At 35.6% G+C, this 16,382-nt stretch overlaps 1 protein-coding gene across 4 annotated transcripts; it reads left to right on the top strand.

Moving 5' to 3' along the window:
• The first annotated feature begins 1,889 nt into the window (after positions 1-1,889).
• On the top strand, positions 1,890-15,904 carry LOC110799347 (NADPH:adrenodoxin oxidoreductase, mitochondrial). 4 transcript variants are annotated; one of them, XM_056836993.1, is made up of 16 exons: positions 1,899-2,237; positions 5,843-5,965; positions 6,064-6,168; positions 6,412-6,525; positions 6,634-6,717; positions 7,177-7,293; positions 8,117-8,226; positions 8,310-8,383; positions 9,418-9,479; positions 9,623-9,821; positions 10,102-10,159; positions 10,875-10,942; positions 11,679-11,824; positions 12,305-13,323; positions 13,766-13,851; positions 15,415-15,904. In XM_056836993.1, the coding sequence occupies exons 2-14, from the start codon at positions 5,843-5,845 to the stop codon at positions 12,536-12,538; spliced, it is 1,494 nt and encodes a 497-aa protein (XP_056692971.1). In that variant the 5' UTR covers positions 1,899-2,237; the 3' UTR covers positions 12,539-13,323; positions 13,766-13,851; positions 15,415-15,904. The 4 variants fall into 4 exon arrangements, with proteins under 4 accessions (XP_056692974.1, XP_056692971.1, XP_021860291.2 ...); XM_022004599.2 differs by having other exon boundaries at positions 1,902-2,237; positions 6,634-6,687; XM_056836994.1 differs by lacking the exon at positions 1,899-2,237 and having other exon boundaries at positions 5,931-5,965; positions 6,399-6,525.
• The last annotated feature ends 478 nt before the right edge of the window (positions 15,905-16,382 follow it).

The raw sequence follows: 16,382 nt of genomic DNA, 5'->3' as shown, positions 1-16,382 counted from the left end.
TGCAGTAGAAACAATTGCTGTCAGTAGCTACTCTAGCCTTTTCATAAGTTTTTGCCTTAGGATGAGAAACTCCTTTGCCCTTCCCTTGAACATGCTTCTTCTTCTTTCCAGTGGCCCCTTTCTTGAACCCTTTTCCCTTGTTGACCATGAGAACTTCCTTCTTAGGTTCAACAATTATGTTTTTCTCAGCAGTTTTAAGCATTCCATGTAATTCTTCAAGAGTTTTTGAATCTCCATTCATATTGAAGTTTAGCCTAAACTGAGAAAAGCCATCATGTAAAGAGTGCAGAATGATGTCAGTGGCCAACTCTTGACCATATGGGAATCCAAGTCTTTCCATGTTCTCAAAATGTCCAATCATATTGAACACATGAGGACCGACTGGCTTACCCATCTCGAGTTTGGACTCAAGAATTGCCTTATGGGTATCATACCTCTCCACCCTTGCTTGCTCCACAAACATACTTTTAAGAGTAGCAATGATGATGTAAGCATCCATTAAATCAAACCTCTTTTGAAGCTTTGATTCCATTGAATCTAGCTTAAGGCAAGTGACAACTACTGACTTCTCTTTTATAGCTTTCTGATTAGCCTTTTCAGCATCAGTTGCCGTGGCGCTCAGAGTTGGGATAGGGGTCTCAAGGACATCCTCTCTTCCTTCGGATCTAAGAACGATCCTTAGATTCCTTTCCCAATCAAGGAAGTTGTTTTCGTTCAACTTGTCCTTCTCAAGGAGCGAACGAAGATTGATGATAGGTTGGTTGTTAGTCATTATGTCTACAATAGAAAATTTGCAAAATTTAAAATCATGTTTGTCATACAAAAGCTTAAGAAAATTTAAACATGCTTTAAACATACATAAGCTAATGTGCATTTTATTCAAATTATTTTGTCCCTTGTGAATAAAATGATTCCAAGACCCCATTCCACAAGGTTTTAAGCGTACTTTAGCACTTCCCTAAAATTCATTGTGGTCAAGGTAAGTAAACCCCTTTACTAATTATACCATTTATAACTCTTGGTTAATAGGTTAAATTTTATGTCAAACCTATTTCTATGCCTCAAAATCCAAAACTTTATCTTTTGATGATTTTGTTGAGTGCAACCAAATCAAGGCTATAAACCCCTTATATAGATTTACCCGTACTATCCTAAGGTCAATGAAAAGACACCCCGCTTTAGCAGAAACTATCCTCCATATTCCCCAAGGCCTCATAGGTTATGATTTGGAAAGACATTACCTCGATTTTCTTTTAAGGGACCTAGTATTACTATGTTGGTTCGTTTACTAGTAAACTAATGACAAAAACTAGCAACATACAAACTTAGATAAGCATTTTAAGGCAATATAAAATGCATAAAATTAAATGTGATCCTAGTATGGCCCCTAAAATATTAAGATCAAATCTTCAAAAGTTCCTGTTCATCGTTCTTGGATCTCCATCCTTGAATCTTGATTGGACCTTCTTGCTCCATTGTGCTTACAATAGTGTATTTATAATCTAAATTAAACTCTTAAATGACAATAATACAAACGATGCGCAGATCGTATTTAAAATTTACAAGAATACAAAACGATACGCATATCGTATTTTCTATCCTATTTTGGGCCATACTAGTCACGTACCTGTACCAAAATATCATATATTCCATACACACATATCATATAATATTAAAATATTATCATTCATTCATTTACCTAGTTAAAGTAAATGATCCTAATATCTATTAATCACATTAATATTAATCTTAATTTTAATTAATTACTCCGTAGCTTACTAATTTAGATTAATTAAGTGAAACAAGGTTCTTTCTATTTTGATTCAATTCAAAAAATTGTATACGGAATTAAAGTCAACTAAATTGTTTTGGACCACTGCCACAACAAAACGTCAAAAAAACAAATTGCAAATCAAATCCCCATTCTCGAATATCATTGTCGGTGAGCATTAAAATCAAAATTTCGAAGACCAGTGCTTTAAGCCGGAAACCGCAACAACCAAACACCAGGCTGGTCGTCGCAGCCACCGAAGCAGCCCGCGAAGGCTCCACGCAACAGTTGCGCAAGCATCGGAGCAGCCCTGTTCGCGTCGCAGTCTCCAGCAGCCACCACCACACAACAATTTCGGGCGGTGCTGCTTGCCTCGACAACTCGCCGTCCCCGACAACCCACAACCTCTGCCTTGCACAATCCCCGTATCTCCCACTCGATTCGTGCAACAATTTGCGTGAATTTGGTAAGATTTCAAGCAACGATTTGATTGAATTTGGGGTGTGTAATTTTCATAAAATTAGGGTTCATAGAAGAAATTGGGCATAAAACCGATTTTGTGCCCAATTATTAATGTTGTTGGGCATAATTAGGCACGAAATTGAAATTAAATAGGCTAAATAATCAGATTATTTACATATAAATTTCGAATTGTTCTTGATAATTTTCAGATTTATATTTACATGAAAATCGAATATTTTCAATGTCTTTATAAATTTGTACAATTAATCATAATTAGTTGCATAAATTTAAGAAATAAATCAAAATTTTGTTGTGAAGCTCAAGTTTTGGGTATGGCAGATGTGTTTTGACGAGAGTACTTTTGTATAAGATCAATACTAGATTTGAAACCCGTGCGATGCACGGGTTAACTTAATTGTTTTTTCTTTCTGTTTTATTAGCTGATTTATAGCCTAATATTATTCAACCATAAGGTTTTTGTATTTAGAAAATGTCAAATTAAATGGTACGGGGATGGTTTCTTTTTATGTATTCAGTGACAATAAGAAGTATAACATGATATAGACTACTTAAGGTAGACATCAAATTAAATTTTATATCATGATCCTATCTTTTAATTTTTATACATATTTATCTTTGATTTTTTTAGAGGGCGATTAGGATAGAGGATATTTATCTTTGATCACGTTAACTTTGAACCACAAATACGCTTCATGAAAATTATTATGTAGTTTTTGTGATTGGATGATATAAAACTTGATGCAATAGATAAATATAAATTTTATCTTATCTAACAAAATTTTGTTGAGTAGAATTTACTAACTTTATCTTTAGTTTAATCTTGATCAGATGAATAATAAACGATAGAGTCTATTTTATAGGATTCCATTTAAAAAACTCCATAGACTTTAAAAAATCAATAGATTTTTGAGTTGAATTCTCATATTTTAAAAAAACATAATACATATTATAGAAAAAGATATTTAAGCACAACAGAACAATTAACATTTTAAAAGAGTCTTATTTTTTACCCTCCTTCCACAACACCTCAAACTTCTTCAACATGCATGCATGTTACCAAATTTGTTTTTGGGTGAGTCGTCAACCATGTCTATCTAAAAGAGGAGAGTTCATCTTTGCAGCAAGAGTATTATAACTGCTATCAATTGAAACTATGCGGTCGATAAACTATCCATTGCTTCCTGCTTCAGCTGCCTTATCTATTGGCATGACTGAACCTTCAATCTCCTTAGCTCAACTTCAAGTTCTGTATTTGCAATTTGCGCTCTTATATGCTAATCTCATATAACATGTATCTGATCACCAAAAAAAAAAAATTATATAAACATGTATCTGATCACCAAAAAATAATAATTATATAAACATGTATCTGATCATCAAAGAAAATGTATATAAATAATGTATCTTAATGAACTAATGAACAACACTTTAAGCTTTGTTATATATTGAAAGATTGACACATACTAAATACTCCGTACTAAACCTAGAGTATGATAGTTTGTTACAAACTTAAACCTTGATTTATATGGAGAATTATTCATGTACATAATTATAAGAATCAATAAACAAAATGCTTAGTACTAAAATTTTAAAGTTGTTAAAAAAGAAAGCATAATTGGTGGCGGCAAATATCACTCCCTTCGAGTCTTTGGCTACGACTCTCAAACAACGACCACAATACCCTGCATAATGAACAATAATATTAAGTATGTACAAATAAACGTAATATTAACTCTAAATACTTACATCAAAACACATTCATTCAACAAAAGATGAAATACAAAGCAAAAAACAAAGAAGATAAAATTTAAACAAAACCGAAATAAACATAGGGTTGCGGGAGGTATGATTGACATTTGAAACTAATTCTCATGGCTTTATATAATTGAAATTTATGAATTTTTTACCGTTCATCTTTTATTTATTTTCCAAATTTTATCCTTTTGTTTATTTTATAAATTTTTATCTGTTTATATTGGACTCATCAGAATTTTTTTTTTTTTTTTGGATAAACTTTATTTTAGAACTCTAAACATTCGTGGTCAACTTTGGTTCTTTTTGGAGTATTTGTAGTTACTTTGATTTATTTAATATAAAATTAAAGTGGCTAAGAATTGTTTATCTGGGATGTTGCGGGAGTCCCAACATTGATAACAACTCTTACATTTGAATCTCAAAGTTATCGGAATGTAGTTTTTTTCCCGTTTTATTTATATCTAATATTTACTTTAAATTACATTTAATGACATGGCGATCCTATGTGGCACTCTAAAATCTCTCCAAAAAACTCCCCTTTAAATATATATATATTAGATTTTATGCAACCCAAACAATTAAAATCAATATTTTAATTAATCCATATATAATTTTCTGTCGTAATTGAATTAAAATAATCAAGAATATGCATCAAAATTAAAACTTTAATCATGATCAAAATTAAAACTTTAATCATGATCAAAATTAACGTATGCAAGGAGCTCTGATACCACTGTAGGATTAGATGCTAATAGCGGAATTGCAGAAAACACTTTTCTCACATCTAACAGGATCGCAAGCATACATTAATATGAATCATAAAATAGGAGTTAAATATACCTTTGATGCGTGATTCCTGAGTATACGAACAAGGACCAATTCGGAGACAAAACCCCAAGCGTGATTCCTCTATTTAGTCCACACGAGCACGGATCAAGATCTCCTTGCGTCGTTTGCTAGAACGGATGGAGAAGATGGAAATCTCTCTCTCACTTTCACTAGGAAGGGACGGATTTGGAGTATTGAATAAGGTTAATGATTTATTCAACTTGTGTTTAATGATATGGTCATCACGTCTATTTATAACGTTTATAATAGCTTGATAACCAGTCCTAGTAGAACTAGAAAACCTAGTAATCCTAGTAAACCTTAACTACTCCAAAATCCTATCCAACACCAAAGACCATCATGGGCCTTGGGTCATATTGATCATATCCAATACTCTATTGTGTGTGACCTTATAGGACCCGGTAATATTAGTAGTAGCCCAATAATAATTAGCCCACAGATCATAATTGGTTTCTAGCAAAACATTATGACCACCTAAATAACCGGATTATTAATCTCCATTATTAATCCTAATCTATATTTAGTGATTGCCATCTTGATTAAAGGACATATTCCTTCAAAAATAATTATAGAATCAAGTATTTTATTTTTGTAATACTTTTTTTATATCCTTAAGAAAGGCGAATCAATGAGTGATATTTGTCATCACCACATTGATTTCCTCTCTTTTAGTATAATATATAGATAGATAGATTTTGGAACTATTTGTCTCTGTTTGGTACCGGGTACCTGATCTCGGAACCGATCCCACTGAGTACTTGATATCGGATCCGGTACCGAGTATCCACTGGGTCCTAGAGATCTTGATCCGGAACTGGAACCGGTTATAACCGATTCCAAAAATTTGGAACCGGAACCGGCCCCAATGGTACAGGCTCCAGCTTCAGACCCACCGGATCCTTTGCGGTTCCGGTACCCAGTATTTCTGCTCACCCTAACAGATTTCCTAAAACCCTAACCCCTGAAAAAACTCACAAATTTCAGATGCAAATGGCAATTTTTCGATCACGAACATGGCTTTCAAGAGCCTTCAGTTCTCTCCCCTCTAATCTTCTTCGGGTCTGTGTCGTCGGCAGCGGACCTGCTGGCTTTTACACTGCCGAGAAGGTAATTACTTAATTAGTTAGTTTTTTCTGCTACCGTTGAAATTTTCTACAATTAAATGGGAATTTCATATATTTTTTTGTTTAATTTCGTGAATTTAGATGTTGAAAGCTCATCCGAAAGCTGAAGTTGATATCTTGGATCGATTGCCAACCCCATTCGGATTAGTTCGTTCTGGTGTTGCTCCTGATCATCCTGAAACTAAGGTTTGTTTGGTCTTTTTCATCTCTTTTAATGATTTCTTTTATTGACGTTTTAATGTGCAATTACAGAATCATTTTTAAAAAATGCTTGCAATTGTTAATTTAAATGTGGCATACTAGTGAAGGAGTTAATTTGTAGACTGATGTTATATTTTTGCTTTTGATTGAGAATCCTGTATGGATACAAGGTGTACATGTGGTAAAATAATTTCTTTCAATTGCTTATTTACCAGAAAATTGCAACAGATTGTGATAAACCAGTTTACCCGGGTTGCGAAAAATGATCGGTGCATGTTCCTTGGAAATGTGAATCTTGGGTTGTCTGTTTCACTAAAAGAGCTTCGAGATTTATATCATGTGGTGAGCTATGTGCTACATTGTGCTTTCTCATTTTAGTTCATCAACTTCATCTTCTATTTAACTTGTGTATTTTTTTTTGGTTTTTGTGTTATGGGTTTGGTTGGATAGGTAGTGCTTGCATATGGTGCTGAAAGTGACCGGGTTCTTGGTGTTCCTGGAGAGGTAGGTCTTCTCTTTTCGTCTGGAGGAGGGGTAGGTCTTCACTTTATTATTGACCTTAAGGGCATGCTTGGATTGGGTGTAATGGATTATGGGGGTAATAAAAGTCAAACCACCTTAATAAAAGGACGATTAAGGTGAATTGAGGTGGCTGCAAGGAGAGTGTTGTGGTGGTATTGTGATGAGAAGTTGTGGTAGTGGTGGTGTTGTGAGGACAAGGGAGGAAGGGGGGAGTTATTACCCCCAATATGAGGTTAATAATCACCCTAGTGGGATGGTGGGTAACTATTCCCCATAATGAGGGTATTTGTTCCCCCTTTCCTTTTATTTTCTTCTTGGCACCACTAGCTTGTTCACTTTGCCACCACTTCATCCCTTCATCATCACCTTCAATTACCTTATTTTTTTTAGTTCGACTTTTATTAACCCCTTAATGCATTACCTAAATCCAAGCATGCCCTAAATGTAACTTTTGGTGTATTTATGTATTAGGATCTGGAAGGTATACACTCAGCTAGGGAGTTTGTTTGGTGGTATAATGGACATCCAGATTGCAGGAACTTGGCTCCTGACTTGCAGACTACAGATACAGCTGTTATTCTTGGCCAGGTATATCCTGTCCTGATAGGCGTCTGTCTTTAAAGTTTATAATTTTTGGGGGGACTCGTGTTGTCAATATTATGGTGAAGTTATATTGCAAAATATCACTGCTATGATTCCTTGTGTTCTTGACAACTTAATTCGTATTTCTTTTCCTCTCTAGAGCTGGATGTCACTGCGAGTACCCAGACTACCCATTATATTTATACAACTGCGTCATTTGACTGTTTCTATTTGTCTTTGTTATTTAAACACGTATGGAGGGATGGTTTTGTTAAATGACCATAGAAGCTAAATATTTATGTCATTATTTGGAATTTGCAATAAGAGTAGTATGCTGTACGCCTGTACTGCTGGGTAGTCAGGGCACAAAAGTTGGGAGTAGTCTTGGCGCATAGCCTATCTTGGAAGTATCACATACCTGTAAAAGAAGGTGGATTACCTGAAGAATACAGAATTAATTGGGGGCTTATTGCAACATTAGTTTGTTGACTTATTAAGACAGCTGTTTCTAAATGATACGAGTAGCTTTTCTTATTTTTAAGTTGGTAACTTCTTGGTCAAAATTTCTTAGGCTAAGAGCCTCGCTGCTGTTACTATTGGGATTTCACCCGGTGAATAGTAGCCAAGCTCTTGATGTCAGTTTACATTGTTTTCTCCTTGTTTATTTGTTTATGGAAATGTAGAGATACTACGAGTTCTCCATTGCTGTAACATGACCTAGACCTAGTTGTTTAGGTTTCCTTCAACTTAAGTGATCTCATCTGGAGATTGGACAATGAGATTATGATTAATAATGTGGCCGTATTAATATTAATGAAATGTTTTACAGGGAAATGTAGCTCTTGATGTTGCGAGAATCCTTTTAAGATCCACTGCTGAACTGGCAACCACTGATATTGCTAGTCACGCATTAGGTGCTTTGGAGAAGAGCTCAATAAGGTTTATTCATTTCTATATTGCTAGTTGACAGCAAGATTGTGGCACATTTTTCTCTCTAGTCACTGGTTTAAATAAAATTGCAGGAAAGTGTATTTAGTTGGAAGGCGTGGTCCAGTACAGGCAGCTTGTACCGCAAAAGAATTACGTGAAATACTTGGTATTTTTTGCATCTTGCTTATCCTACATAGAGATTGCCGATTGGTCTATATCTTTATATCTATGAGCTTTTTGTAGTACTTTTGGACTCTTGCCTAAATAATTATTTTTAAATCCTGGAAAAAAAGTACTCTCTTCGCCCTAGAACTAGTGTCTCTATATTTTGACATGTCCAGAAATTTTGTCCACTTCTAAATTTAAATGGTAAAAAATATCGTAAACTTGTTTAACTTTAGTCATTGCATCAAAAGGACAAATTTGATAATTATTTGTTACAAATTTACAATGAGGCTCATTTATCAATGTTCCTTTGAAATACTTCTTTTTCTGTTAGGGACAGAAACATTACTCCTCCAACTTCCATTTTTAATTCCATGGCACATGAATTAATACTTTAAGAAAGTCAGTAGATTACCCCTTTTTTTATTGGAATAAGAGATCCCAGGTTTAAGGGTAAGATGCAATAGGAAGCTTTAAATTCTTGCACACTATGCTTTGCAATTTAGAAATCCATTTCAGAGTGAGTGTCCTCCTTGCTTGCTTTGATCTTTCAGTTTGATTGCCCTAATTCTTCTTCTCTTTGTAATTTTGTTCACATTTTCTGCTAGAATTCCATCTTATTGGTTCTTTCCACTTCTGTCTTATTGAGAATGAGAAATCATCTATAGTTAACATTATGATTATATGATATAGAGAGAGGATATAATAGATTCTAGAGTGATGCTTATTTCAGAAATGGATTGAGTAGGCCGTCCACTTGGGGTGCTGACTGCTGAGGCATGAAAACATCCGTAACATTTATGATATTTTATTGTGAAGCTGTATTAATGAATAAAGAGAGCTGTGATAATAAGCTTCTGGATCTCTTAGTTGGATTGATGATGACAAGGAAAGGTCATTTTAAGTGTCCTTTGCCTAGATGTGATTCTGATGTTATGAGGTCTGTGTTGATGTTTTAATTTTCTTTCATGTTTTTCTCCTGCCATTCTAGTTTTGGAACAAGTTGGCTGATAAATATATAAACATCGATTGCAGGGATTAAAGATTTGTACATCAACATTCAAGACGTTGATCTTCAGAAAAGCCCAATGGATGAGGTACAGGTCTAGATGTTCATATCCCAGTTTATTGTACCAACAATAAAACGCTCCTCTGATGTTGCCGATCTATTGTTATATGGCTTCTTTTTTTATGAGCCTTTATTTCATGTTCTTGTTTTCCATGCACAACTCTGGTGCAGGAAGAAATGAGGACCAGTCGAATTCAGAAAAGGGTGTATGAATTACTATCTAAGGCAGCCACTTCAAGTCCTGTGAGTCCCACTACTGGTCAGCGGGAGCTCCACTTTGTTTTCTTCCGGAAGCCAGACAGATTTCTGGAATCAGAGAAGAGAAATGGCAAAGTTGCTGCTGTTCACTTTGAAAAGACAACTCTTAAAGGTAGTTTCTTTTTGTACTCCCCTTCTATTTCCATGTTGATAATGCTAACGTTAAGTTTTCTTGCTCATCCCTTTTGTGCAATTAGGCACAATATATTCATTGTCTTTAATTACTGTGTATTATAAATAGGAACATAATGTAAACTTGAGTTCACTATAGTTTTGCACCTCCCTAATGCATATTCTACACTAATTTTGCAAAAGAAAAACTGGTTGCATATTCTTGTGGTTATAAATATCAGATCTGAAACGTGTCCTGACTTGCTTCAGTCATTATGCAGTGGATTCAGGAAGACAGGTTGCAGTTGGGACCGGAGAATATGAAGACATTGAAAGTGGGTATGTATCGTAGTTATTCGGGATCTAGAAAGCTTTTGCCCTTTTTTTAGGATGATTTACTTAGTTTATGTAAAATCCGCATGCATGTTTTGAGGTAGCTGCTTGTCAAGCGCTTTTACATCTTTCGCAAACCGTCTCAAGGCTTTGTACATCTTATCCTCCTGGATGTCTAGTGCTTACGAAGATTTTTTGGTACTTGTTCCTTGTTTGCCATAAGCTATGATATACAGACGTTAATGATATGTTAGATATCCCTTAAAATTCAGCTCTTGCAACTTGTTCCCTAATCTTCTTCTTCTTCTTGGAAACACGTCCTTATTAGAATCAATACTACATAAAGCAATTTGCTTCAATATGAGTTTATTCTTAATTATTCTCGCATTTGATGAATCAGTCAAAGAATTAGACATGGAAATTCTTCCATGTAATGTTTGGTTGTTTTTTTTTCCAAACCTTGGGTCCTTGCTACTGTTCACCAGTCTGTAATTGGTTTGTTTTCCTTTGATATCATTTAGTTAGATTCAGATTTCTCGTAAGCCATACCATGTGGAAGTAGTATTGGATTGCATGATCTTTTAGTCCTAGACAGTGCACGCTTGTCTAGGAATCCTTGATGTTTGTCTGAAACCAAGAAGGATTAGACATAGAAAATTCAGTTATCTGATGTCCCATCTGTTTCAGCTGGCTCATAATCTTGCAATGCCTTATTTTGCAGGCTGGTGCTAAAGAGCATTGGCTACAAATCTATTCCAGTTGACGGTTTGCCCTTTGATCAGCACAGAGGTGAGCTGAGACCTCTAATTGTTGTTTTATGTCAAGAAGAGTGGGAGACTACATGAATATATGTTTTGGCCGGAACTGGATGGCATTTTCTTAGGCATGTGACTTTCACTTCCCTTGTGTTGGATGTACCTCTTGTAAAGATTTAAAGATATTGATTAGTCCAATCGGCAGATTTCTGTTGAGTGTTGAATATAAAGTTCTGATTTAAAGTTTAACTAAGCTTATCGGTTCCTGTTCAATCAAGGTGAGATTTTTTTTTTGGTAAATTTTCTAGTTGAAGGATAAATTGTACTCCCTCCGTATTTTATTAGGAGTCACACTTACCATTTTCGGCCGTATTTGATTAGGAGTCACCCTTCCATTTTTAGTAACTTTTCTACCCCACCATCTAATTAAATAATATATCTAATTTACCCTATGACCCACCATCACATTAAACGATTAATTTCAGAAACCCCCCACCTCTCCAAAATTTAGTGGTCCCCACTTGTTATACTTGATTAAAATATTTACCCAAATCCCACTTGCTTTATTATTTTATTTCATTCAACTATTCTTTCGTAACACCCGTGCCCCGGCCATATGTGACTCCTATTTAAATACGGAGGGAGTAGATACTATTGTGTAAAAGTTGCATTAACAACTTCATCATTCTTTTAGAATATGCTTCAGAGCCGCTAGAATTTTGGTGATTAACGGCTTAAACATACATCTTACAGCTGATTCTTTATGTTAGGTGTTGTTCCAAATTCAAGAGGGCGGGTGTTGCAAACTACTTCAGGTGATCTTCTGCTGCTTGAGGAAGGTTTATATGTTTGTGGGTGGTTGAAGAGGGGACCAACTGGAATCGTTGCAACAAATCTGTATTGTGCAGAGGAAACTGTGAGTGCCACCCTGCTGTCTGGAAATAGTTGCTTGATTGTCCCAATTTCTTATAATTATGAATGTCCTGGTTTTTGTATTTGCCACGATAACTTCCCCACCTCGATTGTGTTTTTATTGGAGCTTGATTTGAAAGTAATCAATGAATAGTTTCCTTCCGAACCCTCCCTCCACCTAAAAAAAAAAGACAAAAAGAATGCCTTGGTTTTATTGAAAGACACTCTGTAATACTGTAGCTGGTCTTTTTCCGCTTGCTCATCACTGTAGCTGGTCTTTGAGTAGGGGCAGCTTCGGAGGCCTAATCATAGATCTTTACTATTTTAGTTCATTCCTACCCCACACTACACATATCTAAGATTCTGGAAGGAGGGAGAGTATAACTTGATCTCTTGATACTTGCTTCGTATATTATTGCTTGCTGTTAATCTGTAAAGCTGCATTGGTTAAATCATGTTTTTGATAAAAATTTAAATACGGCAGGTTGTCAGCATCATGGAGGACCTTACTCAAGGACCATTAGTGTCAACTTCAACCTTATCAAAACCAGGCAGGGAAGGGCTTCTCGAGTTGTTAGATAATCGCAAAGTCACAGTGTTTCCATTCAGTACCTGGGAAAAGATAGATGCTGAAGAAAAGCAGCAAGGAAGTTTGAAACACAAACCCAGAGAAAAATTATCCTCCTGGCAAGAGCTACTGAAAGTTGGATCAGAATGAATTGACTCCCATCTCAAAGATTTCCAATTTTACGGTGGAAGGAAAAGTTCAGAACATTTTGAGTTCGTTTGACACCATTAATACTGTTGTATAGACTATAGAGCACCATTTTTAAAGTACTTAGCTGTGAGATATCTAGTACACCAAACTAGTTGTTATCTCATATTTTTGATGTATTGTTCTGCTCAAGCAGCTTGTAGAATGTGCCATCTCTTTTATTCACTCAATAAGTCAAGATTTGGTTATCACTTACCAATCCATAGTGCATAACATTTTAGAGACCGAACCCTTGAAAAGGCGTCTGATCTAGGACAAAAAACACTATTGTCTTTCTTTAGCAATTCACCATTTTCTGGGTTTTGACGAATTCATCTATGAATGGATTCTGCTTTTGGCAGGATAACTGTTGCTATTTTTAGAATTGCCATACTTGCATAAGGTACATACAAGTATACATCTATATCTCCTTCAGGTTGAAGTATTCTTTGATACGACTCAAGTTATTTGAGACTTTTGAACTGAAAGTACATAAAATAATAACCTGATTATGCATCTGAATTCTACAATAACATATGCATACATGTTTGCAGAAACTTGTACAGGTTCAGCTACTGCTAAATAATTTTGCATCCCTGCCATCAAGTATGATACGAATGCAGTCTAAATTTGCGGTGAAGGCATTTTATTATACGAAGACTATTCTGCCGAAGGATGTTTTGGGAGTTTGACAATGTTCACCTCTGGTGGATTATTCTGATGAGGGTGGGGATCTTCTGTGGAACATGGTATGTTTTCTTTTCCTAAGAAAGGGACCACACCTTGAATGAAGTTGCACTCTCTTCCGTAGACTTGACTGATTGCACTATTTCATGACATGCTTTGCCTCCCTCTCAAAAAAAAAAGAATGACTTGATTGTGCAGCATTTAGTTGTCATACTTGCAATACCCTTGGTTCAGAATGTGTGTATGATCTGCAGTATCAGCTAATTACTTGGTTTTTTGCTGTTTGTGAAAAAGTCAAAATGGCGTAATATTATTCATTTGAAAGATCCAAACAGATTGCAACGGCTATGAATGAAACACTATTTTATTTATGCTATTGTCTAGAAGTTGAGAATTTCAGGGTGGCAATTGCCGACTCATTGGTGTCTATTTAGCTAATTTCTATTACTTGTGGCAAAAATAATCATCAGTTGGGGAAACTAAGGATGACTAATTTTGTGCCAGGAGTTGGAAAAAACTTCAGAATCAAAAAGATTACAGGGATATTTGCGGATTTGAGAAAAAGACTTCATTTTTGCCGTCTTCAAACAGTAAGAGTCAATTCTACTCCAACTGTTGTATGTTTTCTGCTTGGACCTTGTCTAGACTGGAATAACTCTTTATTTTGTCAAGGTAGCAATACACATGTATGTAGATTGTGTGTGTGATTCATGATTGTGACAACTGCAGCCCTCTTTTTTTGTTTGTTTGGGTGGGTGGGTAACTGTGATTAGGACCTTAACTTGGGTCATTTTTCGAGTTGAATTTTAATAATAATATTCTTATGTGCTTGATTACCAAACTCTCTGACAGCAGGTGCATGTCCCAAATTGCTGTTTTGTGGTTTAATTGTTTCATCTTCCTTGTAAGGAAGGAAACTCGCATGAAAGTCGTTGGAATAAGACTAAATGGTTTGTTCTTGTCAACCCAGATTGTCTTTTAATTATTCTCTCACCTGTTCGAAAATTAATGATAATTACTAGCACAAATAGCATCTCAACTCTCGAGTTTGATAAAACCTTTGATGTGAATAAATTAGTCGCTGTATCTTTCTTTCCTCTGAAATGGTATCTCCCTTTTCGGCTGAAGTGACCTAACCAGGTGAAGTCCATTTACCATCTTAAGCAAAAGTGAATGGGTTTTCAAAAGTTGAACTCCAGCTTCTGTATTTGAAGCACTTACAGACTTGTAGTTGTAAGAGCTTCAATCTGCAGAGGGATAAGCACAGCTGCACAGGGGTCGTCCACTATCTTATTCTGACTTCTTCACGATTATCATTGGTTCTCGGAATTTGTTAAACACAATCAGCTCTTCTTTGTCCCAAATCCAACACAACACTTTCAGCACTTGAAGGATTTCTGTTAAAGTTCTTTTTAGTTGACTCGTGAGTTGACCTTAATCTCCTTAAGTTGCTAGGGCCTAGCTTTGGATTAAGCTCCAAGAGATAATTTCATCGTCTGTTCTTCTGTGGTCATCGTGTTATGCCTGAGTTTGCTGTTGATTGACTGCTTACATTTTCATGGATAACTATGCTGGTTTCAATTTTTGAATACATCTGTAGTCTGAATTCTGATTATTAGTATGATTTCTCATTTTGGTTTAATACTTAGAGCATAATTATGCGCCTGCCCGGGCTAATCTTAGACTGTTAGCTATCTGAAGGAGCTTCTTTGGTGATTTGTATCTTGAATCAGAAGATGAATTTCCGTGAAATTTAAGCGGTTATTTCCTGGTTGCATTCACGAACTATAATCAAATTGATGGAGACAGGATTCACGGTTTCACTTACATAAGATGTTACATTTTATACATAAGTTGGTCCCTTGTTTTTTCCCCTGATAACATGGCTTTGTTTTCTGTGATGTTGCTAATAATACAAGGAATTCGACTGCCATGCTTCCAAAAAAACGTCTATGTCTAACGATTCTATAATGAAGTGGGATCATTGCTATTGCTAGTTGTTAACCCTGTCCCCTCATCTACCTATTGTTGTTTGTCCTATCGACAATTATCAGCACTTGCTTCACTCTTAATCTGATGCCCAACGACCGCAAATACTGTTTTTCCAAGATTGATTAATACTTCACTGATTTTGAAATGTACTATTTCTGCAGTCATTTTACACAGGTTATATCAGACGCCGACAATTCTCTAGCCATCATTTCAGGTGAGAAACTATCAGGTTAGATTCGGAAATGAGTTTGACAGACCAAAAACTGTGCTCTACTCACACAGAGTCGTGTTAAATCATCTGGTCCTGTTAAATTGATATGTCTTCTTTACCTTCAATTATTAAAGCGGTCTTTGGAGGGACCCAATAAAAGATTGAAGTCGACGTACGGATGGAAAAGAATTGGTAAATAATTCAGATATGCGCGCCCGTGCTAATAGAGGGCATGAGTTCTTGTCTTTTCATCTGTGTGTGTACTTCATGAGGGACGATTGTAATTTGTAAGCAGCAGACAATTGAAGTTATGGCTAGGCTGTTATAAATACACTTGAATTATTATTTGTGTAGTACTGTACTTGACAAGTAGTGTATTTTGTACTGCTTTTTTTAACTGATGTTGATATATCAAACACATTATTACTCTTTTCTTTTCATGGGACATTGCTATAATGGCTGTACTCTCTGCTTTTCCTACACTATCTATTTATGCTCCTATTGATGATTGAATTGTGCCCAACTTTTTTTTTTTTTTTTTTTTTGACAAGGAGTTCATTCAAAGAAGGACAAATTACAACCTATTACTAGGAAAGCTTAAAACAAACATCATACAACCCACAAACTGAAATAACATTACATGAAATAAGAACTCAACCACCGGATTGTAAGACCGAAACCGAAAGACGTTGTAGCTCTTAACACGAATTCGAACTCGAACCCTGCAAAACAAAAAACTTACCAAAGCTCCTCCTAAGTATTCCAAAGGGTGTATACCAGGGGGCACTTGCAAACGAGCAAAGAAGGGACATTGATGCTGGAACCGGGCTTTATACCAAGCGACAACAACATAACTACATTTTAATGGAGGATGTCGAGAGATTGCACTGGAATGCCGCACCATGAGAGAAACACACT

The sequence above is a fragment of the Spinacia oleracea genome, chromosome 2 (assembly GCF_020520425.1).
Source record: "Spinacia oleracea cultivar Varoflay chromosome 2, BTI_SOV_V1, whole genome shotgun sequence".
NCBI lineage: Eukaryota > Viridiplantae > Streptophyta > Magnoliopsida > Caryophyllales > Amaranthaceae > Spinacia > Spinacia oleracea.
The sequence above is the reverse complement of the archived record's forward strand: the minus strand, read 5'-3'. Positions and strand labels throughout refer to the sequence as shown.

Bases quoted from the DNA above. Each gene is read 5' to 3' on its own strand.
- LOC110799347 (XM_056836993.1), top strand. From the start codon at position 5,843: ATGCAAATGGCAATTTTTCGATCACGAACATGGCTTTCAAGAGCCTTC. The intron at 8,384-9,417 runs GTATTTTTTGCA...CATCGATTGCAG, and splicing joins AGAATTACGTGAAATACTTG to GGATTAAAGATTTGTACATC. The intron at 9,822-10,101 runs GTAGTTTCTTTT...GTCATTATGCAG, and splicing joins TGAAAAGACAACTCTTAAAG to TGGATTCAGGAAGACAGGTT.